Genomic DNA, 26,472 nt, shown 5'->3' with positions numbered 1-26,472 from the left:
GGAATTTATATGGCAATATGACATCTAAACAGTTTGAGTCAAAGTGCTTTCAAATACACATACTGTACAAACATATGCGTTCACATTCACACAGCAGTTCTGCAGGCTGCCAAGAAGGAGGCAATTGTCCAGGTTCACGTGAGAAAGGACTCAGGTGTGCGTGGACACACATCCTTGCACGCACACACACACACACACGCACACGCACACGCACACAGTAATAATAGTCCTAATTTAAAAAAAAAAAGTTGTGGTGGCTTTCGCTGTACAGACGAACTGCACCTACTAGTGCTATAAGGGGTACTACTACTACTACTACTACTATGAGGGAAAACTCTAATGCAATTTAACATTTAGTTGCTTACCAGTGAAAGGCATTCCATGGATCCTGCTCCCACTGCGAGGCTTTGTGGGAAATGGGGTGGGGATCTTTTCAGCCTCTGGAGTTTCGGGACAAAACGAGTTGAAGTCCACCTCCTCCTCTTCCTCCTCCTCCATGGGGGAAACGGGACGCTGGATCTCCTTTTCGGCCTTTGCAGGGCTCCCGGCCTCCACCCCCAGAGTGCGGATCAGTTCCTCGTACTGGGCCATCAGTTCCTCACCCTCCAGGTTGGAAGCGGTCTGTAAACTGCTTTTGCCCTCATCCTCCTCAACACTATGTGAAGGGGAGGTGAGGCCATTGCTGACAGGCCCATCACTGTCAAGACATTCTTGCCCAGCTGAATTTGTTTGCTTGTCCGCAAGAGATGCTTTCAAATTTGTAGGACGTTCTACAGGGTCACTTGCATCCTTTTGTGCCACAAGATTGTACACCATCACATCATTTTGAAAATCTGACTCTTCAATGTAGGCCCCCTTAATGAGCATGATGGCATTTTTCCTAAGCTCCTGGATGTGTTTCGGAGGTTCAACTGGCATTGGTTGCGTGACCTCTGGCTCTGGCAGGGGCTGAGCAGGGCCTGCGTCGTAGCTGTCGTCCCACTCCAGCTCTTGCAGGTTTGGGGCAGCAGGGGAGTCCCTCTGGGGGTCTGGACGGGGTTTCTGAGGCTGACGGGGTTGTGGAGGAGGCTTTCGTGAAAGAGAGGACGCACGTGGCTTGCCCACTTCCTCAAGTGTACTCGGCTGGTACTCGTCAGGTGGGGGCGTTTCACCATCGTAAGGTGCTGACCACACCTGACAGGCACGGATGCATCTGCTGATGCCACTGCGGGCATCATACAAGTAATGCAAGTAGCTCACGTCCATGTAAATCTCCGAGCCAATGACGCAGGAGGGACCTGAGCTGTCTACCTGAGGGCAGTCCTTTTCTGTGTCTGGGAAGGAGGAAATGCAATGTCGTCAGCTCATTAATCAGTGCCACTTAACATCCTTGACACAATTAGAAGTGAACTTACAAGTAAAATGTAACAGAGACAAAGGAGACAATGCAACTCAAATCAACTGAGAGCATGATCAGCATTAAAGCATCATTTTCTGATTGCATCTGCAAATATTCCCTAGAAATTCTGAGGCTGTCTTGGAAAAGCCAGTGATTAACATGGGATACACGCGCACTGTTATTGTTATAGACAGATTTGTTGCTTGGCTCAAATATTGTTTTGTTTACCTGACAATAATACCTTCCAGAGGATTTGACACAAAAAATCCAAATGCGCTATTATGGACTGTTAACAAGGTCATGACATATCTACCTCTTTAAGCCAACGCAGAATTCATTTTCAAGGCCAAAAACATTCAAATCCAATGTTGGTCACAGTGAAGTCTATTTACTAAAACTGTAATCCTTGTAATGAACAGTAAGCTTTTTTTGCCCCACATCCTTCTCCCGTCTCACCCATAGCTTTGTAGTCATCCTCATCATCCTCATCTGCAGCTTTGGACCACACGACTTCATCCAGCTGCCGAAGAGGAGGAGGGCTGAGGTCTGGGGAGCAGCAGGAGGGTGTGAGAGACAGGAACTTAGCAGCTGAGACAGAGTAGCAGTCCCTCTCCCGCAGGACTGCCCGCTGGCTCAGCATCATGTGATTGCACGGGATTAGGTACCTGCACGTCGAACAGAACCAATCGCATTAAAAGACCATTCTGGGCCCGACCAGGACAAACTGAGAACCACACTTCCAATCCTTCCACCTATGAAGTCGTTTTCCAGTATTTTAATGTATACTGTATGTCCGCGATAGAAACGATATAGAAACAGATAAATGTAAACATAGCGTTAGGGTTCAGATGTGAACAGACTCTGCGAAGAACATTTTGAAATCTGTTCAGTTTGGTCAAGGAAGTGCAGAGCTGTCAATTCCAGGTTCAGAAAGTAAAAACCACAAATTTGATCCACACAGTTGTGAATCAGCTGGTCACAATGAGTAGCCGAGAGAGGTAGACCATTTACTAATTTCAGTCACGATTTAGAAGAAATCCGTGACAGGATTTTTACTTGTGGTAAGACGGGTGTCCTCTTAGTAGTAGGTACCAAATCCTCCTTATCCAAAGGTGTCTTTCATTCTCAATCGACAGCTCCTTAGTTGCCAATGGCCATTAGGTCAAAAGTGTGAGTGTCATCCTTTTCATCAATAAGATAATATAGATGTCAAGTAAAGTACTCACCGTAGTATGAGCTGTAGCATGACATCTTCACAATACAAGCCAATCAGAGTGCGGAAGAGGGCCAAGGAAACTGTCCCCAACTACAAAAATGGGAGTGCAACAATGAGCAACATTGCAAAAGAGGAGGGACAAGGCCTTGCTCTCTTTCCTAGATTTTACAATTAATTGCAATAATTCACTCAGGGGTGACGTGATGGAGAATTGAATGAATTTAAGTTTTAATGTTTTAGGTTATGGAATACAATAGGGGTTGTTAGATGTTATATGATTATAAGTCACTGAAACGGAGACATTCAGAGGTGAAAATGGGAGGCCAATGGTTTGGGCTTACGTGAAAAGGCACATTGATGCGGCTGACTAGAGTATCCAGGATGTGTACGTTGTCATGGCGATGGAGCAAGATGAAGCTGAGGAAGGTCTGCAGGAGGGCTGGTTCAGACACGCTCCTCAGGAACAGGTCTAGGTAGGCGGTGGTGGTCATCACTTCCTCAAGGGTCAACTACACACGCACACGCACACGCACACGCACACGCACAGTTTGAAACAAGTCGCTGAAACATAAACAGATGGTCTACTGTCAGGAGAAGACACATTTTGTAATTTATAATGCTGACCTTGTGCAGGGCTGGGGCCATGACAGGTACCAGAAAGCCATTGTAGATGTACCCCAACAGCTGATCTCTTATGGAAAGATGTGCCACCTGCAACGTAATGTACAGTATGAGGAGGACAAATTAATGTCTTTTTTCAGAAAGTGCGCTCAACTCCCAACTGTTTTTTAGCAAGGTCTTCGGGTGTGAGCGAACTGCAAAGTTTATATTTAGTAGAAAAGCCGCACTCTGGGGTAAGACGCTGAAGAAGGCTAAGGCCGAAACGTCTGTCTGTCATGCTAATCCACAAGAATAAAAGACTTACACCTGAGAGTGCAGCATTTCTCCTAAAAATGAGGACAAATTATTGCACCGCAGTGTACGAGAATGTGGAACGGAGAAAAACAATTTAAATATTATGTTTAATAATAACACAATGTCACCTGGATGACAGCATTGCAGAATTCAAGTGAATTGAGGAACTGTACAAGTGTGGGCATCTGTTGCCAGTCCTCCCTGTGGAGGCAGTGCCACTCATCACTGCGGACCTCCAGCTTGGTGGGTAGCGACGAGTACAAGCCACTAAGACCTGTAGCCAGGACCTGGAAAAACACACAGAGAAGAGACAAGAGGTGAGTCAGGAGACGACGTATTGGTTGAATAAGAATAGAACACAAGTCTGTTAGGAAGGATGATAGTCACTTGTAATAATAGTTTATTTGAGAGGCGTGCTTGCATCTGACGTGCTGTTATGGTGGAGTAATATCCATTACATATTTTACAGTGCCTGTGCTCAGAGTGACATGATATCTTGATCACCTCTAGTACTCAGGTGATGTTGTGCAACAAAGCAAATGAAGGTATAGAGCAGCGGGGAAAACATAAACACTGCCCCGTCATCAGCTCCATCTCAAACTGTCATGAGCTTTCTACTATGTGAGTAATCACTTAATATGGATCAGCTGAATGGCCTGCTGATGTGACATTGGGGTCTTATGTAAGGCCTAATCATCTGGAGAGTGAGGGATGTCCTAAATAGAGCCACAGGCACTTGACTCAGCTCAGGTTATGCCGGTGAGGTCATCAGTGAAGACTAGCATGCAGCACTGCTCTGCCGGATGGAATTACATTCCACATCAGAACCCACTGTTCACCTGCAAACTATAACTTCAGCACCTCCACATTGCCTCACATTGTTCGGTTCAAAACAAAGTCATGGCAGAGACTATATGGAACCATGGCATATAGGGCTGTAACGATAGGGATCGAAGCAAGTAATCGTGATACTCAGTCACGATACTGTATCGTGATGTAAGGAGGCAGTATCGTGATACGCCCTTTCAGAGTTTTGTTATCTTTCAGGCCAGAAAACAACCATATGATACATTGTAATAGTGCTTCCAAGCGTAAAATAAGATACATGGTAACACTTTATTTTAGGGATACATCTATTAGCACTAATACATACAGTGTCCCTGTATAAGTAACTTGTAAGGCATGTACAAAGCAAAATCAAACATTTGTAAAGCATGTATTCGCAAATGTTTTGTTAATGCACAATAAGGGATTTATTACCAATTTAACCTTAGTAAGTAGGCCTTAGCGTAGGCCTTAGCCTAGTAGGCCTTAGCGTTTGCTTAGTACCTGCCTTACAAGTTACTTATCATTAACACTGTATGTATTAGTGCTAATACATGTATCCCTAAAATAAAGTGCATTTCAGAAATCGTGAGGTGTATTGAACCGTAGGTCAAAAATACTGATATGAACCGAATCGTGAGTCGAATGTATCGTTACAGCCCTAATAGCGTACAATTAAAATTGACTACTGAATAACACAAACACAAAATAAACTGTAATCAGAATAAGTAATCTTGCACATGAGTAGACATTCCTTTTCTATGGGTTCTTCCATCGGTTAAAAATTAAAGACTAAGTAATTGTATCCAATGGTGAGATGCAGAGGGATGAGGGCTGGAAGAGGGAAAAAGATTTACTCGACTTTCTGAGTCGAGTTGTCTGAACTGTGTGAGTGGTGCATCTATTCAGTGCTGTATGTTACCGGGCAGAAGTAGGTGTTCTCCGCTATGTGCTTGGTAATGTAATGTAATGTGCTGTATGTTACCGGGCAGAAGTAGGTGTTCTCCGCTATGTGCTTGGCCACCACGTGGTTCTCAGCCGACAGGGCCATGATGAGCAGCAGGGCGTCCCGGGCCTGCTGGCCCACCGCCCCCTCCCGGTGGATGAAGGGAATCAGGAGCGAGAAGATGAGGAAGTTGGCAGCACCCTGGTCCTCGCTGGTATGGAAGAAGAGCTCCAGCACCGATGGATCCTTGGCCAAGACGCAGCACAGCTGATGCAGCAGCAGCACCAGCTCCGCCTCCACGGTGGGCGTGGAAGAGGACGTGGCACGGTCTGAGGAGCAAGCGGACAGCAGCATCATGAGCGGCCGCAGCACGGGCTTGTGGTGCAGCAGTGGCTGCCGCGCCTGGCCCACCAGCATCTCGTACATCTTCAGCTGCTCCAGCTTCATGTCGTCCGTGAACTCCCGCCGCAGGCTCCACAGGAACAGGCGCTCCATCACGTTCTCCATGACCACAAACTCCAGGATGGGGCCCATGGCGCCCTCCTGCCCGCACTCCTCCTCCATCAGCAGGAAGAGCATGTGCTCCACGTAGTTCTGCACGGCGCTGGCCTCATCGCCTGGAATGGGTCCAAAGCGCAGGCCCCCCAGGCCGCCACTGCCAACACCAAGCCCCCCCAGGCCTGAAGCTCCACTGCCACCACTGCGCAGGGGGTCATGCTTCTCCAGGATCTTCACCACCTGACCAGGAAAAGGAAGACAGAATGGCTACTATTAACGTATGCTAATAACACAACATCCTGAGGGGCTGTCAGGTTTCATCCTTCTCAATCTGAATTATGGGAAAGGGAAACAAAAAGACAGCAAAGAGAAGGGCCTACTGGTGAAGCTAGCTGTGAACAGGCATTCATCTATCCCAAAAAAACAGTGGTGTATACTTAATTTCATTTTGTACAGAGGGTCTGGTAGGCTCAGTATATTGTATTCATATCATGATAATAATCACAATCGCAAAGGTTATCATCAATCCAAGGTGTATTTGCATGGATCTTTCATTTTCAGGCTGCAACTCAAAGCCTACAGATGTTCATCAAGAGACTATGCCTGTGACATACTATGTGGTAAAAACAATATCAGTTTCTGTTCTCAATTGCTCTTTTCCCTTCTTGCAACTTTACCTAGGACTCCTGAGCATCACACCCCTAGACCTAAATTGTTAGACCTAATGTTTTTGGTGGCAGTCTCTCATGATAAGTCATCATATGCTGACATTCTTCTATAGACATGGTGCCATTTACGACCAAGCGCTTCCGCGCTTCCGCTCTCAGTACATCTTTGTCAGACACTGGACTGGTCGGAAAACGGCTTTAACAGGAAGGAATCTGTCCAGTAGGAAAATACATGGACACATTCATTGCACCATTCACACAGAGAAGGGTAGGTGATGCAAAACAGCCAGGTGCAGAGGACAAATCATTGATAAGTGTGCACACACACACTCAAGCAAGCAAGCATGCATGGCACACTAGCAGCTGCACACGCACGCACACGCACGCACACGCACGCACACGCACACACGCACACGCACACGCACACGCACACACGCACACACACACACACACACACACACGCACACACGCACACACGCACGCAGTTTTGTTTTAAATGCAAATGTTCTGGGAAAACCATCAAAGATGGTCTTGACCTGTCTGTTTAAAATTCTGTTCATTAACAGGCTTTAAGGAAATTATATGTACAAAGTCATTTCCCCACTTCTAACACCGTTTCAACCTTTCATACTGAAATGAGAGAGGATCCTGGATCTACCAATAAAGCCACTATGGAAGCATGGAACCAAAAACAATAAGACCAGTGTCTCGCAGTCTGCTACCATGGTAATGGTTGTCTACGCAACAGTCATTCAGGTGACAGATTAGAGGACGTCTGTAAGGCAGTGGACACTAAGACCAGGAAGAGACAGAGAGGCAGGGCTGATAACGCCTGATGCTTCATCACTCTGATAACACAGAGCTGAAGTTTACTTCCTCTGCACCACAGCACACAATGCAGACCACCATCAAAATGGAATCACTTGTTCCTTTTGTCATTTCCACAACTTCACAAAGTTTCATCCAAATCCGTTCATAACTTTTTGAGTCATCCTGCTGACAGACAAGCAGACAAACAGACAGAAAAACGCAACACATAACCTCCTTGGCGGACATAATAAGTACAATCTGAATAAAGTGTGGTGGTGTTGTTCCACAACTCTATGTGATCGTATGGCTTCATAGGTGGGAGTTTTGAGGCCCCGTACTGAAGACCCATGTGACCCAACCTGATTGAGTGAAGGAGTTACATAATGGTTTCACATGACATGTCACTCACGTGGTCACTTAAACTCTCAAAGCATCTCCCCTGAATTTGTCTGTAGCAGGGAGTCCAAATTTAAATGTATCTTTATACTATATCTTGCGTTTTAAATAAATGAAACATTTCTTCACATACTAAACCAAATATTTCATGCGTCAGACATATTTCTTCTGACAAACTATTTGTTTTCAATTCGCTATACATGGGTTTGCAGTGTTTGTAAAGCCAATGTTATGAGGAGGGGCAAGACACTGGCAGCCAACCACGTGAGGTAATTTTTTGACCGACAGCGGTTTCCAACAATCAGAGGTTGAGTTGTGCGTAGCTAGTTTCACGCAGTCAGTGGAAAACAAAAATTTAGAACCCATGTATACAGTTCACTGCCCTCCATCAGTCAGCCAGGAGTCTAATTTCAGGCTTGGTGGCCGGCGCGCTCCTGTTCACCAACAAAGCCTGTTGTGTTCGAGGGCACTGGCCGACCAGTGACGTTCAGGGCAGCTGCTGTGGAGGGACAGATCTCCCTGCCAACACCCACAGGGGGAGTGAGTGGGGCATGTGTGGCACAAATTCAGGGAGGGCTACAGTTCATCGTCCCAACCCCCACCCACACACACACACACACACATCTACTTCAGCTGACAAATGGGATCATTAGTTTATCAACAGTTGGGACTGAGGCCGATGCTATGACTGTCAGATAGCACAGAATGTTATGGCATCACTGCAGAATGCCGAAGATCCTCATCAGTACAGCCTGTTCTGGCCTTGCACACAACACACAACCCATTTGAATTAATCAGCAGTTCAGTGATTAATTCACATACTAAAGCTAACCTATCCATGCAGGACTAGGAGGATGGGCACTGCATTTCAGATTTCACCAGGACCACATTTTTATACTGATAATTGAGGAGCATGTACATTAACCTGAGAGTAGTAGGTCCTTGCATACACATGTCACATGGCCACAACTTAACAATGGTCACAGAACTGACCACATTCAATCTTTTTGGTAAAGAGTGGTATTGCTTTCTGGGATATGCCATGTCATAACCGGATCTTTGTGATTTTCAGTTTCAAGTTGTGGTTATAATCAATTGCCAATCAATTATTTGCCCAACACTTTTACTAGAGTGAAATTGTATCTCTCCCTCAGTGTGCTGGGTGCAGTCAGAATACATGGGTTCTGAGTGTTTATCAACACAATGTTATGAGGAGGGGCAAGACACTGGCAGTCAACCACGTGAGCTAATTTTTTGACCGACAGCGGTTTCCAACAATCAGAGGTTGAGTTGTGCGCAGCTAGTTTCGCGCAGTCAGGTTATAAACAAAATTTAGAATCCATGTATAGGCCATTCATAATGCGCTCACCTGTGCCCAGTGGTTCTTGAACACAATCATGCATGTCTCAGGGTCCACCCCCTGAAGGACTGTTGATTGGCTGGCTTGGTTCCCCCTGGCGACCACGGAGGCCATCATGACGCTGGTGCTCGTGCCGTGTGGAGTTAGACCATAGTGTAGTGTAGGAGGGCCTCAGTGAGCAGTGGACGCCATGGCAACCACACGGAAGCTGTGGAGCCCCGAGGGCCTGTGGAAGAGCATGACAGAGAGAGTAAGCCATACATAACACCCAAACACCCACACACTCACATCTCCTATGGATGCACTGTTTGGCCTGTGGAACGCCAGGCAATGATGCACACACACACACCATCATTGTACGATGAATCATGGACACAGTTCAACTCTGCAGATGGCGAATACAAATAAACACTAAGCTACAGCGTTATGTGCACATATTACAACATACATCCAGCATAAATATTTCGCAGTTTTGAATTAGAATATTGCTTTTTCACCAACCTCCTCAAATAAATTTGCACCTCTCACAGAAAAAACTAGAAGTTAAGGATGGTCTCGCCTAAGGATAGACCGATATATAAATCGGTATCGGTCCGATATTTGCATTTTTAAAATGTATTGGTAACACGTGAGGTTTTGGCCGATACGCAATATTTTATGTCATTCGGGTTTTTTTAAAAGACACTTTATTTTTTAATTACTTGATTGTTAGACATTACTTGATTGTTAGAGTGGGTGTTTAAATGTTACAAGTTCTACCTCAATTTGATAATGTTAAAGGAATGTTTATTTTTAATTTGAGACCTGGAATAGTTGTAATTTCGGCCCCAAATATCGGGTATCGGAAATCGGGTATCGGCCAAGGGTGATGAACAAAAATCGGTATCGCATTGGCCATTAAAAAAACCTGTATCGGTCGACCCCTAGTCTCGCCCTGCTATGCCTTTTCCAGCAGACAGTACCATAGCAGCCATGTTCAGCCAAACAATCTCAGGTTCTCTGACATCTCAGAGGCAAGCCTTTCTGAACCACAACCACAAACACGAGAGTCCCAAAGAGTGTCAAGCCTCTGACACCCGACTCCCACCGACGAACTGCCCAAGCACTCGGCTCTCTTCACGGCCTCACATGTTGGCCGTTAAACTAATGAGCCAGCACAGCAGAGCCAGAGTGGACAGCCCCGCTCCCCAGAGAGGAAAGGGCTAGTCCTCCGCAAGACCACAATGCTGTGTGAGCCCCGGCGGTGGCAGTTCTGGCCAAAGACAGCGCACGGAGTGTTCCAGTTCACTGGGTGCAGGAATGCCTGAGCAAGGCTGCAGCCACTCCAGCTCTAGCACAGAACCTTCCAGAGCACACAGAGAAAGGTCTTGGCCTGATGCAAAGCCAGCTGGCGATTAAAAGTGGGAGCTTGACGGTAAATCAATGCTTTGGTGCAAGTAAACATGACCAGTTACACAGATGCGCTACTGTTGTTTACTAGCCTTTTACTATATGTTTACTAGCCTTTCATTCAGTGACCAGTGAGAGTCAGTAATCATGTATCATGTCAGCACAAGATATACATGATGTAAACATGTGGCTACCCTTAAAAACAATGTTACAGAACAAGAATTGGAGGTGGGGGACTTGTTGGACAGTTCAGTATGTCAGCAACAGACAGTGTATACAGTAAACAAACACCGGAGAGGGAGCAGCCATGATCCTGCCGGATTCAATTCATATCTGCCCGAGTGTAAATAACTGGGGAAGTGCAGATAGTCAGCCCTGGCAGACAGCCTTTCCTCTGAGGGCACCCACCCCGTGGCGTCCTGTTGCTCCTAGAATAACGCCTTGCTCTACAGCAGCCCTCACATGAAGACACAACTCACCACTAGCAACCCAGGCTCATGGCAACCATCTGAACTGTTTACAAAGTCTAAACCAGCATTTAAACAGCTCTCTGTTTACTGAAATATCCAGGGAAAATACCTGTTGTAGTTGTATACTTACAGTTCAGTTATTACTTTCTGTGTGTGTTTGCCTTTAAATATTTGACCTCTGTGTCACCCGTGCGAGAGAGCGGGCGACTGACAATTATTCAGGTCCAGACAACTCCAAATGACCAGTTGGATGCCTCTAATGAGCATCAGAGCTGTGACATATTTAAAAAAGAAAAGCTCACTTTGATAGCGCCGTTTATAGTTAGCCACCTACCCCACAACACTCATGACATTGACAAGGCACGAGAGAAATACTTGGAATATCAGAGTAAATCCCATCTGCTTCTACTTAGACCCCAGAATGCCAGAGCTGAAGGAGGACTGAGAATGTAGAGCCACTGCTCCACACACGCAAGAAACAGAATCAGAATTCCACCTACCTCACTCAGACCATTGTGGCCTCTTGTTTGTGATATAGTAGTTTCTAGTGCAAGAGCAGCAAGTTCTGAATGTTCAGACAGAAATTATACATGGCAGCAGCAAAACAGAAAGGCTCCAAGACTGCTGCGGTAAGCTACAGCACTGTAGCGCTGAGCTGCTCTAACCATGATGTGGTTGATGTTAGAGTGTGGAGGGGGAGGAAGAGGAGGAGGGAGGGGAGGAATGTGCGTGTGTGCGTGTGTGTGTGTGTGTGTGTGTGTGTGTGTGTGTGTGTGTGTGTGTGTGTGTGTGTGTGTGTGTGTGTGTGTGTGTGTGTGTGTGCGCGTGCGTGTGTGTGTGTGTGTAAGAAAGACGAAGGCGAGAGGAAGTGACAGTAAATGTGAGCCAGCATTTAAGAATGTAGACATAGAGGAGAGGAAGAAGTGGAGCGCAGGACATGGAGGACACAGATGGAAAAGGGAAAGCATGACACAGGGAAAAGTAATCGAGTGGCTCGTGGAATTATAGGAGAGTAAATCTCTTCCTACTAGTAGCTAGCAGCAGACGCCAGCCAGCCAATCCCAGTCAGCATGAGACAATGACCCTGAACAGAAGTGGCAAGCCAGGGCCCCCATGCTGTGGGACAAACAGCCATTATGAACCAGACCAACAGTTTCATTCATTCATGACACAACCCATCCCATCATCTCCCACTGTGTCATCTGTTCCTCCCAGCCCACACCGCCCCATGAAACATGGGCTTAAGGAAACACAGTCAACAGCAGCAGCAGCAGCAGTGCCTCGTCTGGGCAACTGTTGGACAAACACACCCCTCTGCCCCTCACCCTCACACCCGGGGGCTAAAACAGCCGTCGCTCACCCCAGATCTGCCCCCACACAGGGGGTCCAGCTGCATTAACGCCACTCAGAAGAGGCACTGGGGGAAACAGGAGGCCTGTGACTGAGATTTCGACAGCATTCATGATCATGATGGGCTCTTTAGTCATCACACACACGCACGCGCACAGGAACGCGCACAGGAACGCGCACGAACACACAGTTTTTTTTTGCGATACACTATAATAGTGTGTTCCTCATGAAAGAGATATTGTAATGCACCATTACAGCTGTATTATTAACACATCGGTAATACTTGCCCTGAAATGCCGACCGTTTCAAACATTTTACATACAGGTACATTAAGATGACCCAGATCTGTGTATAAATGGTCTTAGTTTGATTGTCAGATCCCTAAAAAAACTCTTAATTCGGGGCTAATCTGGCTTTTCAAGGGCAGTCAGAGAGATTTCCAAAGCACACCGAGTGTGTTGGTTATGGGGTCACTCGCACAAAGGGCCTGGGGATTACACCCACTCTTCAGCTCTGATTAACTCAAGCCCGTCTACAATACACCAACAACGGATGGGTGTCCATCTGTGCTTTAGTAAAATGCAGCCGGGCTCAGGATAGGATCTTCTGCTCAGCTCAATTAGAGAGTTCTGCCTGTGTGGTATGCCTCGCCTGAAAGCAGGAGGTTATAAAATCGAACTGCACCTCCTCCCCTGGAATCAAACACTCCACTGCAATAACAATGCATTCCTACGAGGGAGGGGGTGAGTTTCACAACATGCATTTTCTTTACCACAAAGAATCATTGATAATAAACGAGGGCTAACTATAATGACAGGTGACATACCAGGGGCGAGTTTCTCAAAAGAGAAGCTGTTAGCCTGTTAACAACTTGGGTAGTTGCCAATGGGAAAATGCATTGAAAACAACAAAGTAGCTAATATAGTAAGCAACTTTGGCTTTGAGAAATTCACCCCAGGACTGTAAAAGACCCTCAGTTCTTCACCAATGCACTACTACAGTACTGCACTGTATCACGCTGTGTGGGTTAAAGCCACGGTGCATGGATTCGGTTGGCTGCACTGTATTGGAGAAAGCTGACCCAAATGAGAGGTGCACTCCGCTCATTCTGCAGCAGTTATTGGAGGCCATGCTCGATCCCCTCAGGACATACACACACACACACACACACGCACACACACATGCACGCGCACGCACACACGCACGCACACACGCACACACGCACGCACGCGCACACACACGCAGACACACCCACACACACGCGCGCACACACACACACACACACACACAGGGAGAGAGGGCGGGGAGTAGAGGCAGCATGAAGATGATGCTCTACATCCCCGAAATAAACCAGCGAGGGCCGCGTGTGTCACACAGCTGAACTAGGACAGCGACTCAGCACAGACCGCCTATGAAGACGAAGCCCACTAGATTCCACAGGATCTCCGAGTCGGCCAGTGCAGACTGTGTGTGTGTGTGTGTGTTCTTCTCTGTGTGTGAATGTTTCCAGGAAACACAGCAGGGGCCTCCTTATCAGACACTTGGCTCCCAAGTAGCCTGTATGCCACTTACCTGTAATTATCAAATTAAGTGATTATGTTAATTATGATAATGTGCAGAGTGCACTGAAGATCTAGTAACAGATAAACATGGAGATGAGGGGGGGAAAGCCAAACAAGCATTGCATAAACAAAATACGGGAAAGAGATCCCTGGTGTGAGTGAACTCAAAGCCACCTGCAGATGCAAATGCAGTGCACTGGATTGCTGTACAGCATAGAGAGTTGAGATGTAAACAGGAACATGAGAGAGATGAAATGCTTTGAGGGCCCCACTGATCAAGAGCCAGCTCGCCCTTCTAAAAGGAAAGATCAATCTTTCGCATGTTCCAACAGAGAGTGAAAAGAACCCCCCGTGGAGATATCGGCCTCATCTACAAGCACCTCATCAGCAACACCCAGAGCCAGCCTCTTAATTAGAACTTCCTGTGTCTTCCTCTGACACGCATGCACGTGCACGTGCACGCACACGCGCACGCACACGCACACACAAACATGCACACGTACACACACACGCACACGCATGCACACCCACTCCCACCCATGCACACGCACACGCACACACACGTGCCTGCACAGTAGCAGCAGCGTGGGTGCACCAACCCACACACACACATTCACATCCATGCGCTAGCACGGCAGCAGTTTGAGAGGGAAGACTCTTACAAAATTCTGTGTATAGTGCAGTGGATTCACGTGGAACGCGCGTGTGTGTGTGTGCACACGTGACTGTGATGGGGTGGTCAGAGGGGGTTGCACATTCCTCACTGAATGGACAAACTCATTTCATTCAGGCATGTGGCAGTGTACTGTGGAGTGCTCTACATGGCATGAGAGCGTGCTGAGAGAGAGAGAGAGAGAGAGAGAGAGAGAGAGAGAGAGAGAGAGAGAGAGAGAGAGAGAGAGAGAGAGAGAGAGAGAGAGAGAACAAGAGAGCTGACTGCTGGAAAAAAAATCATTTCACAGGAACATAAAATGTTAAGTGAAGGCTGAACCTAAGGCAGGCATAATGTTAGTAGTGCTGTTCCCTTAAATATTTTACAACAGCTTCTGTCTTTGCTACAGAGTTACTGTGAAATACGTTATGGTAACAGTAAAAGCAGGCAAGACATGAAAAGCACACAAACCCAGAGCAGTGAGTGAAAATCTGTCACAGAAAAATGGCCTCCGATACACCTTTCTGTTATTGCTTTGATCACCTGCTTTGTGAGGAAGTGGCTCATCATAATACATATTCAAGCATTGTACAATTTCTAAAATTGTGTTTCCACACTAAAATTGGCACACTGTTTGTTTATGCCGATCTTCAGGGCAAGTAAGCATAATTGTAGAATTAAACTACATGCGTCAAATCATTAGACACAACAATGTAAGAGACAACTTTCTATCAAACAGGACAAAACACAAGTGATTCTTTCCTCCGGGTGGCTTTCATAAAAGCTATGGATATTCTTTTGCTGGCATCTAACACACCGGCAATGAATATCCGATCCAATATCACTGAAATTCAATTCTGCATGTAATTTAGGTCCTGGCTTATGACAGAACAGCCACAGGCCTGGCTATTTAAAAAAGAGCCCTGATATTAAGGGCACACCAGAGAACATTGTGGACCTTCCCCACTTCAAAAAGGCACCTGTTCAAATCCCATAGCCTACAGCAGGGAGCTCATGTGACATACTCTAGAAAAGACCCACACTAAAGACAAGCTCACAGTCAACTTCAAAAGGGGCAACCGCAACAATAGCTGAGAGGGGGTTTGGAACCAGCATAATGTCATAGAGCAGTGGTGCTCAAACTGTGGTACGCATACCACTGGTGGTACTTGAGAAATCTCTAGTGGTACTTGGAAGAATTATTTTTGTGCATTGATTTGAAAGCTGATCAAGTTGTTGCAGTTGAAAATGTGTCTTTGGTTGAATTGTAAGAATCTGAAAACATAATGCAGAAATAATACTAGGCAAGCCAGACATTTAAAAACGAACTCGCACTGAATGTGACAGGAGCTGTTATGAGCCATTATGAACCTCTCCTGTATTGACTAGCAAAAGTGAATATGGAAGGACTTTCCCGCGATATTCTAATGTTGATAGTCAAGGTGGTACTCGGAGAGCTCAATATTTTCCCAGGTGGTACTTCAAACAAAAAGTTTGAGTACCACTGTCATAGAGCTTATAGATTAAGGCAGAATGTATGTGTGTCTGCATACATGTGTGTGTGTGCGTGTGCATGCGTGCGTGCGTGTATGTGTGTGTGTGTTCAAGAAAGAGAGAGAGAGAGAGAGAGAGAGAGAGAGAGCAAGAGGAGAGAGAGAAAATGAGAGAGAGAGAGAGAGAGAGAGACAGACAGAGAGAGAGAGAGAGAGAGAGAGCGTGAGTGAGTGAGTGAGTGAGTGAGTGAGAGAGAGAAAGAGTGAGTGAGAGAGTGAGTGAGTGAGAGCGTGAGTGAGTGAGTGAGTGAGAGAGAGAGAGAGAGAGAGATATTCCACACCCATTTTCTGCTCCACACCTAGTGCTGGTGACTGCTGTCGTCTCCCAGGAGATTTAAAACGGCAGGGCGAGGCCTGGCTGACACGGCTACCACACCTGCCTGGGAGGACTGCTGAAACTTGTGCTGCTTGCTTTACACCAGCTGAAAACACAACCACATACCCAGCGTCTGTACTGTGCCTACTCAGCAGACCATTGGTTTTTACCTACAGTTAGTCTCTCCCTGGGAGCACATTCTTAGGTTATTGTTAGGAATGATTTTGTATTGGGTAAAACCAGACAAGCCCTGAACACATTGTTCCCCAAACTGCTGCCAGTGAAAGTGCTTGCTAATGATATCAGTATTCACAATGATTTTGTATTTAAACTCTGCGCTTACAACTCCCTTAGAGCTAAGGCATGTTCATTTGCCACAGGTCTTTACATTTTTACACAGCAAGAAACAGGTACACATTCTTCCTTTCACTAATGGTTTATGGTTTGCTTTGTTTCAATCAATTACATTGCAATACATTCTGAAAATTTGGCAAAGAGCATGCACGCACGCGCGTGAACACACACACACACACACACACACACACACACACACACACACACACACACACACACACACACACACACACACACACACACACACACACACACACACACCAGGGCTTGACACTGGCACCTGCCAACCAGCCAAATGCTGGTAAAACTTGGCTGTGGCTGGTAACAATTTCAGTGTCACTAGCCAATTTGGCAAGTAGCTTATTCTATGGTATGACATATCAGAATAGTGTATATTCTGCACTTTGCCCCTTGTGTATCAATAATTTGTATTTAAAGGGGTATGCCACTATTTTGGGGCTTGATACAGTTAAAATCGTTGGCTGGGGTTTATAAAGGTGGTAAAGTGTCTTATTTTTCATGTTGTCTTAAAGCAAGCGTTGTCTTGCTTTAAGACAAGTTAAAAGAGGGAATATGTCGCTAAGCTAGTGAAAGTCAATTAATCCGTGTAGTATTGTAGCATGCGACACGGATCCATTGACTTTCACTAGCGTAGCGACATGCTCCCTCTTTTAACTTGTCTTAAAGCAAGACAACGGCTTACATGAAAAATAAGACACTTTACCACCTTTATAAACCCTGGCTAACGATTTTAACTGTATTAAGCCCCAAAATAGTGGCATACCCCTTTAAGTTCAAGAAAAAGCTCAGTTACTCGTTTCTGTTTGTTTGTTTTACTTCCATGTAGACAGCTATGCACACACACACACACACACACACACACACACACACACACACACACACACACACACACACACACACACACACAAACACACACACGCACGCACGCACGCACACAATGATATAATGGCAATGCGTGGGAAGATTGAGAGTCCTGGAATCAAAAGAAAGCGGATGACTGTCATGTCAGCCACTACTGAAATATTTACAGGTGGGAGTCAGTCTAGAGGACCAGATTACCACTCACTATTTATAGCCTCGGGGAGCGCAGAGCCCTTACCAAAGACACAGACAGCAGGACTCACAGTCACAGCCACCCACTCCTCCACAGCTGACACCTGTGGATGCAATCCCACCACTACCACTGCTACAGGTGTATACGCATGAACGGCATGATGTGTGCCATGTGTGTTACATCTTTTTTTTGGGGGGGGGGAACATTTGGGGGAAAGCCAATGCAACTTAATTGGTTGGGAAAAAATAGACGGACCTGTAGGCTACACTAGCATTGCTCACGTTCAAAATCCCGAAAACGTGTTGTGTTGCCGGCTGTTCAAATAATATAGCCAAACAGCCGTGGCTGGAGCATGGACTGTGTTCATTTAGGCTAGCCGATGTAGCATGTAAGTTAATGAGACGTTCGGTTTGTTTTCCCCCAAAAAGGGGTGTAGGCCTAACGCACATTCACGAGCAAAGTAACTGGATGACCGTTCATGCGTATGGTTGTTAAAAATGGGATGTTTTATGTATAGATGGGTTTTCCCTTTAGGGTCATTCCATGTCAATTCACATGATTCCCTAGAATCTCCCCAGGTGACTCTCTCCGATTTACCCGATATCTCTCATACAGGTACCTTTTGATGTCAATTGAAAGAATACCAAGTATTAGCACCCTACGTCCAACGGTTGCGGAGATGAAGCCCTCCAAAGTTGGGGTGCCATGCCCACTTTTTAAGCCTGTGAATTGCATACAAAATTTACAAGCAGATTTTGACACCTCTGGTTTTAGTTTGAAGGAAGATACAGGCCTAAAAATCACCATGGCCCCTCAATATGACCCTGTCTACCAGATGATGTACTTAAAAATAGCATGCCTTTATTATTTTTGGCTATATTAAGCCTTAAAAACTGAATTTGTGAAAAGCGTGATGAAGATTCTTGCCATTTTGGGGTTCCAGATCTTGGAAACTATGTATGCTTTGGGAGTTATAATTGATTTTTCCACCATATTTTGGGAACTGTACAGTGTATTCCAAAAAATGTAGGGCGCTCAGACTTTAAAAGATAAAATAGGAGGGACTCGAAAACAGCTTTGGGACAAAATGACCTTACGGTACCCTCTACTTCAGGCCTCAAATTAACCATGTGGGCACTTGATAACTGGAACGCCCTTTTAACCCCATGTACAGTAGCACTGTATCAAACATTCAAGCTTGGAAAAACGTTGTTTTTCAAAGTTCTTCATATTAATCTTGGCCTTCAAAGTATATGTTTTTCTCTATATCTCATCACAGTGTCTATTTTGTCTGCTGCCATCTGCTGGTCTAAAAAAGTAACAACAGCGTAATGTAAGAAAACAACAAGGGCTGGAAAATCTTGCCCATAATTTAGCAATAAAGCGCTGTAATTATTATACCGTATATTGCTATATACTAATTATGATTTTAACAAGCATGATGAATATAGTTTAAATAACTTCTTAAGTGTGACTGCTTAATGCTCAATCATGATGCCAGTGCCAAGATGGCCTCACCCTGCACTACATTTCTACCACACATGGGGGTGGGGGTGTCCTGGTAGAAATGTAATCATGATTGAGAATTTATTGCTCGTTAAAAATCATATTTATTGGTAGCCTAGCGAGCTTAACCCCTCGGGGCGTCTAGGCTTCTAGGCTACTTTATTGGTAACTTATGGGCAAGATTTTCCAGCCCCTTTTGTTTTCTTACATTACACTGTTGTTGCGTTTTTTGACCAGCAGATGGCGGCAGAGAAAACAGACACTGTGATGAGACATAGACAAATACATATAATTTCAAGGCCAAGATTAATATGAAGAACTTTGAAAAACAAAGTTTTTCCAAGCTTGAATGTTTGATACAGTGCTACTGTACATGGGGTTAAAAGGGCGTTCCAGTCATCAAGTGCCCACATGGTTAATTTAAGGCCTGAAGTAGAGGGTACCGTAAGGTCATTTTGTCCAAAAGCTGTTTTTGAGTCCCTCCCATTCCATCATTAAAAGTCGGAGTGCTCTTCTTTTTTTGGAATACACTGTACAGTTCCCAAATATGATGGAAAATCAATTATAACTCCCAAAGCATACATAGTTTCCAAGATCTGGAACCCCAAAATGGCAAGACTCTTCATCACGCTTTTCACAAATTCAGTTTTTAAGGCTTAATATAGCCAAAAATAACCAAGGCATGCTATTTGTAAGTACTTCATCTGGTAGACAGGGTCATATTGAGGGGCCATGGTGATTTTTAGGCCTGTATCTTCCTTCAAACTAAAACCAGAGGTGTCAAAATCTGCTTGTAAATTTTGTATGCAATTCACAGGCTTGAAAAGTGGGCATGGCACCCCAACTTTGGAGGGCTTCATCTCCGCAACTGTTGGACGTAGGGTGCTAATACTTGGTATTCTTTCAATTGACATCAAAAGGTACCTGTATGTGAGATATCGGGTAAATCGGAGAGGGTCATGTGGGGAAGGCGTGTGAATTGACATGGAATGACCCTTTACAAACATTCACAATGTGAGGAGGGGCAAGATGCTGAGCCGCCAATCATGTAAGCGCATTTTTTGAGTGACAGCAGTTACCAACAATCAAAGGCTGAACAGTGCGCAGCCAGAGCCGAAGAGCAAGGCTCACGCAGCCAAGGATTGTTTACAAAGGAGAAATCATGTACCGTGTATACCTTCAACAACACCTGGACTCCTGTGAATTCATACATTACTGAAAATGCTTCTAACTTAAATGTCGAACAGCCTGGTATCACTGAGAGGTAGGGATGCAAACGATTAATCAATTAATCGACTTTAATCGATCAATGCATTAATCGATTAAAAAACATTAATCACAATTAATCGACAATTCAACTGACAAGAGACCCAGGTGAAATGGGCATGTGAAGAGTGTGTGTGAAGAGGGGTGGGAATAGTGGGAATATTTAAATCACCTTTGGATTAAAGAATTGAAATAGAATTAATTTAAATGTGGCATTTTATCTCAATTTTTAATTAAAATTTTTAGATTTAGTAGGTTTTTTTTAAGATTTCGATGGAAAAACGTCGCTTATCAATTAATCGTAAGTCGATCCATAAGGCTATCAACTAATGATTAATGAATTAATCGATAATTTGCATCCCTACAGAGAGGTTGTTTCTGTTGACCTTATCAGCTATCAGAAATTGGTATAATAGAGCAAGATTAAACTTGTCTGGTTGACATGCTGACACACTGCTGGGCCCAGCACCTGTTTGTGAAGGCTGAGCTGAACATGTGACTCTCCCCTGAGCCATGTGCAGCATTCAGCAGGCGTGCACCCTGCCGAAGGTTAATTTACATGTTCAAACAGAGTACTGAGGCAAGAAGCCTGATTAAAGTAGCCTACCAGTGCTGAGCCCATGGGGAGGGGTGACTGTTATTTTGTAACCAAGGAAGTGTAAACAGCTAAGACCATGCAGACCTAACACCCAGAAGACCATGGAAACACAAGCCAACATCACATCCTTCCCAAACTTTACACCAGAACACTAAGTACCAGCGCACAGACAGGCAAGAATATAACTAGAAGCACTCGTAGAGGGCAAACCTTCGTCAAGGCCATGGCAAGGCCAGGCACACTGACGCCATAACTCATAATCTATACGCTGTGGAATCCTATGCCTATACTATAATATCACTTACAAACTTTTGACTGTTACACCCTAAGTTTTTCAAGTCTTTCTGCCTTTTTTTGTGGAGTTAGAAGCTGCAATGTCAAAATTCGCCTATCCCGCCATCGTGAAGAATCTTTTTTAAAAAATCCTGGATCCGGATTGTGATCCGGATCACCAATGACATTTAAATCACTTGTTCCTTTTGTCATTTCCAACAACGCCACAAAATGTCATCAAAATCCATTCGTAACTTCTTGAGTTATGCTGCTGACAGACAAAGAAACAAACCAACGGGACCAAAAGTGTAACCTCCTTGGTGGAAATCATAATAATTACAGTACCATGCAAGATGAAATATATGACAACTGGTTTGAGGTGAACCATGTAGTCTACAGAAACAGATAGCATTCTCTGCCATCAGACACAGTACATCAGAATTGGGGCCTGTGCTCGTGCTGATCTCAGTTCAAAGATTGTGTTTTGGGTGGGAGACGTGACGCCTTGTTTTTTCGTAACATTGGTTAAAAACCTACAAAACTGTTATTTTCCTTTAAAAAACAAATGTCAATGAAAGAAGATGTTTCATATTAGTCTTAGATGAGAAGAAACATTTTTGTTAAGATTTATGTAAAGGTTTATATGTCAAATATCCTGCGGTGTGACTGTAACATTAATGAAACCTTTATATATAATATATATATAAATTAACCAACAATATTTTGAATAATGTATGAATCATTTGGCATGATTGCATAAATCTTAACTTTAGATTAAGATATGTGAATGTGGAAAAAACTCAAGACAGTAATATTAACTACAAGTTAAATTTCGTAACACAAATTGCGTCCTGTGGGGTGACATGTATGTCAATGTTTGTGAATGGGCAGCTGCAAGGCCAACTATAAGGGTCTTAAAGACTGGCTCCTAACCAGTCAGTACCTCAGTTATTGGAGAGTGCTGTGGAAGTTTAAGGTGACTCTTAACCTCTTAATATGTGTTCATATTGCAATCTTTCTGTCACGCAATGCTTAGGTTCATTTTATGGTGTCCTGTGGTGTGACTGCTCTTATAGGAGGAAAAAATGTTTTTTATTAATGAAAACGCATATTAAGATTAAACACAATATCATTATCAAGTTAGCATGAGCTCAGATGTCAGTCATGTATACAAAAGGATTAAATGGCCATAATGCAGTGAATTCCCTGTGGTGTGACTACATTTTCCTGCGGTGTGACATGCCTATGCTATGTGTTGATGCAGGACACATTTTCCCAAAAATGGCAAAAATAAGGTGAAATTCCACAGACCACTAAGTGCTTTATTTTTTTCTATTTTTTTTCCAATTTTTATCCATCATTTTTTTAAGGAATTTGAAAAACTTTTTTTTTTTTTTGCGTTACGCCCTTAAACGTCAACCACCCTTTTATGGTTGTTCAACAATGGCAACAACAACAATGACGGCATCCTGCCAGTCTCTGATAAGCACGGCTGTTGCTAGCGATGAGGCTGTGAAGGTCTCTGGATCTCTGTAATTCTTGAGAGCAGAAAAAATGTTTAGCCTATGCCGTTTTATACTCCTGCCTTACAGCCTTGCTGATAAGGGTTCTTAATGAGGTACTCTTTCAGTCACAGAAAGAAACACAGTGCAATCAAACAAACCGATAACATTTAGGTCATGGGCAATACCTTTCCTCCTACTATTGTTATGAGCAATGCAGTGCTGCTAGTAAGGCATAACAGACGGGTAAGCATGGGTATAAACCAGCGCCACTATTTTTGGCTGCCATGATTTCAGACTATGTGGACTGTAACGCTTGGCTTGCAGCCTACACACTGCAGGAGGCATTATGGCTTATCACCATACCTCACGTTGGCAGGAATGCGGAGATGAGATGGAGATGACACACAGACCCCACATGGGAGAACACCCAACAGATGAGAGCACAGAAGCACAGCAAATATGATCCACGTTATTTGTCCTTCTTTCCTCTTATCTACACCATCTACATCGTAGCAATTCCTCACAGGATGATGTCACTTGGTCAGGTGTGCAAAACATGAAAAAGATTGCTTGCAGCTTCTTTTTTGATTCCGCACAGAGACGGCAGTGAGCAGAGGGCTCTCACACAATAGAGTCCCCTGGCATGAGGGTCTGTGTGGGAGTGATCTGAGAGAGTAATCACTGCTTCCTCTGTTACGCCGCCTCAACACAACAAAAACAGATGAAAAAGACTGATCACCTATGCATGAGCAGTGAAAAAAAAAACTATTGTGAACCTCAAAGATGAGAGGTAAAGGTGGTGTGTAGCCATGCAAGAAGAAAAGATGCATGCTACAATGACACTTGGAGAAGGGTGTGTGTTTCCATTTGGTTTTGAGTACAATTACAATCAGTTTATAGTAATCTGGGCATGTGGAATCAAAAGCTGCTTTGTACTTTGATAAAGACATTTTTAAATCATGCATGAACATCAACACACAAATATGTAGAGGGACATTCTTGAGTTCGAATTTTATTACACGGCTAGACTTCATAACCATTTTAGGATTATATTATAAGGGGCAATAATACACCCAGGCTCTGGGGGCTCACTGCGGCTGCCATGAAGAATGCTTAGAAGTCATTGAAGGTAGATTTAATCCCAAACACGGGACAGAGCTGAGGTGATCAGGCTACATGGTGTGCCAAAAACTATGGGAACCAAAGTATTGTATAAATCACACAACATTGCCACATAATGTCCAAAAAAAATAACAGTACTATGCAGTGTCATCCCTATGACACCAGGAGTTTCATAAAACTCTTCAGAGCATGATGACTCAATTGCATGTGTTCTATCTTGACACTAAGAGGCAGAAATGTGGCACTCTGAACTCCAATCACCAGGGTAGAAACTCTTTTCTGCGTCTGGTTTCTATTTCTCTTGACAAAACCAAACATAAGGTAGTGGTTACCGCATACACTTGCCATTGCAAAGGGTGTAGCAGGTGTGGCAGAAGAGGATAAACCGGAAATGTCACTAAAGCTGAAGTTGACCACATTTCTGGAATGTGCTTCTTCAGATTTCCACTTAAAGTTTAAACAATACAAAATAAGACAGTATATGAGTATTAACAGTGGGCTATATGATGATATTAAATCGTGAATCATGATATAGAGTACGAATCTGCAAAAGTGGAGAAATCGTGTAGATCGTCTTGCAGTGAGGATGTTTATTCAGTATCAGAGTAATGTTTACTTACTTGTGTTGTTGTCTTCACTTTTATTCTTTACATTATTGTATTCCAATTGTGTACTTTATGAGTGTCATCAGTGTGTTATTTTATTAAATACAAATTTCACATTGCATATGAAAGTTGTTTTTTGTTGTTATTATTTTTCTGATGGAAGGTCGTGATAAAATAAAAATAGAAATCGAAATTTTATGTTAAAAAAAATCGTGATATCACATTTTTGTCATATTGCCCAGCCCTAGTTGCTATACATGCTGAAGAAAACCGCAAGGTCTGGTGTATCTCTCTATAGTCTCCTATTAATAAGAAGGCCTACATATATGTAGATCCTACATGTCCTGCCTCCCAAAACTCACAAACTGTCTTTTTACATGTAAAAAGTATTATGGGTATGGAAGAGGAAAGTAAAATATAAAGTGTTACGACAGCTGTAACTAATATGGTGCATCTTGTCTGAACACAGTATTAGAGGATGGTGAAAACAACAAAAACATCAACAACTGTACTGTATGCTACCAGTGTCATCCACAATTAAGTCTGGATTGTTGTAGCAGAAAGATTCTTTGAATTTGTTCTGAACTAATTCCATTCACAAAATTGCATGTGCTCGGCCCATTCAGCCAACTCTTGTGTGCAAGGTCAAAGTTAACTTACTTGACATTATAGTCATTACTTTGGTGGGTCCACAGAAATGTGCAGGAATGTGCACTCACCGGCCACTACATTAAGAACACCTATTACAACTGCACATTGAGGCAAATTTCTGATCAGGCAATCACATGGTGGCAACTCAATGCATTTGTGCATGTAGACATGGTCGAGATGATCTGATGCAGTTCAAACCGAGCATCATAATGGGGAAGAAAGGTTATTTAAATGACTTTGAACATGGCATGACTGTCAAGCCGAAAGGGCTTGATTTGAGTATTTCAGAAAATACTGATCTACTGGGATTTTCACACACAACCATCTCTCGGGTTTACGAAGAATGGTACGAGAAAAAAAAAATGCAGTAAAAAGCGATTCTGTGGGCAAAAATGCCTTGCTGATGGCAGGGGTCAGAGGAAAATGGCCAGACTGGTTTGAGCTGATACAAAGGCAACATTTAAGTAAAATGACCACCCATTACAACCGAGGTATGCATAAGAGAATCCCTGATTACACAGCACATCAAATCTTGAGGCAAATAGGCTATAGCAGCAGAAAACCACATTTGGTGCCACTCCTGTCAGCTAAGAACAGGGAAATGAGGCAACAATTTGGACAGGCTCACCATAAACGAGACTAGAAGATTGGAAAAATGTTGCCTGGTCTGATGAGTCTTCATATCTACTGCAACACTCAGGTGGAATGGTCAGAATTTGGCGTCAACAGCATGAAAACATGGGTCAACCCTGCCTTACATCAACGCCACAGCCTAATCGAGTATTGTTGCTGGCAGTTCAGGCAGCTCTGAAGGCAAAAACTCAGCATTATAGAGGTGTTCCTATTGAAGTGGCCGGTGAGTGTATGTGGGTGGTTGACGTTTAAGGGCGTAACGCAAAAAAAAAAAAAAGTTTTTCAAATTCCTGAAAAAAATGATGGATAAAAATTGGAAAAAAATAGAAAAAAATAAAGCACTTAGTGGTCTGTGGAATTTCACCTTATTTTTGCCATTTTTGGGAAAATGTGTCCTGCATCAACACATAGCATAGGCATGTCACACCGCAGGAAAATGGAGTCACACCACAGGGAATTCACTGCATTATGGCCATTTTAATCCTTTTGTATACATGACTGACATCTGAGCTCATGCTAACTTGATAATGATATTGTGTTTAATCTTCATATGTGTTTTCATTAATAAAAAAACTTTTTT

At 44.0% G+C, this 26,472-nt stretch overlaps 1 protein-coding gene across 2 annotated transcripts in view; it reads right to left on the bottom strand.

Annotated features, from left to right (window-relative positions):
• Positions 1-26,472, bottom strand: part of fhip1aa (FHF complex subunit HOOK interacting protein 1Aa) — a 33,898-nt gene that overhangs the window by 4,627 nt on the left and 2,799 nt on the right. The window contains exons 1-9 of one of the 2 annotated variants that reach the window (XM_063218377.1): positions 11,372-11,534; positions 9,022-9,238; positions 5,320-6,018; positions 3,638-3,796; positions 3,219-3,305; positions 2,936-3,103; positions 2,605-2,684; positions 1,835-2,043; positions 366-1,313 (exon numbers count right to left, since the gene is read on the bottom strand). In XM_063218377.1, coding sequence (XP_063074447.1) covers positions 366-1,313; positions 1,835-2,043; positions 2,605-2,684; positions 2,936-3,103; positions 3,219-3,305; positions 3,638-3,796; positions 5,320-6,018; positions 9,022-9,129 — 2,458 coding nt within the window. In that variant the 5' untranslated portion in view covers positions 9,130-9,238; positions 11,372-11,534. Of the gene's footprint in view, positions 1-365; positions 1,314-1,834; positions 2,044-2,604; positions 2,685-2,935; positions 3,104-3,218; positions 3,306-3,637; positions 3,797-5,319; positions 6,019-9,021; positions 9,239-11,371; positions 11,535-26,472 lie in introns of those variants that run through there. The other variant, XM_063218376.1, reaches the window with a different exon arrangement.

Source organism: Engraulis encrasicolus, chromosome 16 (assembly GCF_034702125.1).
Source record: "Engraulis encrasicolus isolate BLACKSEA-1 chromosome 16, IST_EnEncr_1.0, whole genome shotgun sequence".
NCBI classification, from domain to species: domain Eukaryota; kingdom Metazoa; phylum Chordata; class Actinopteri; order Clupeiformes; family Engraulidae; genus Engraulis; species Engraulis encrasicolus.
The sequence above is the reverse complement of the archived record's forward strand: the minus strand, read 5'-3'. Positions and strand labels throughout refer to the sequence as shown.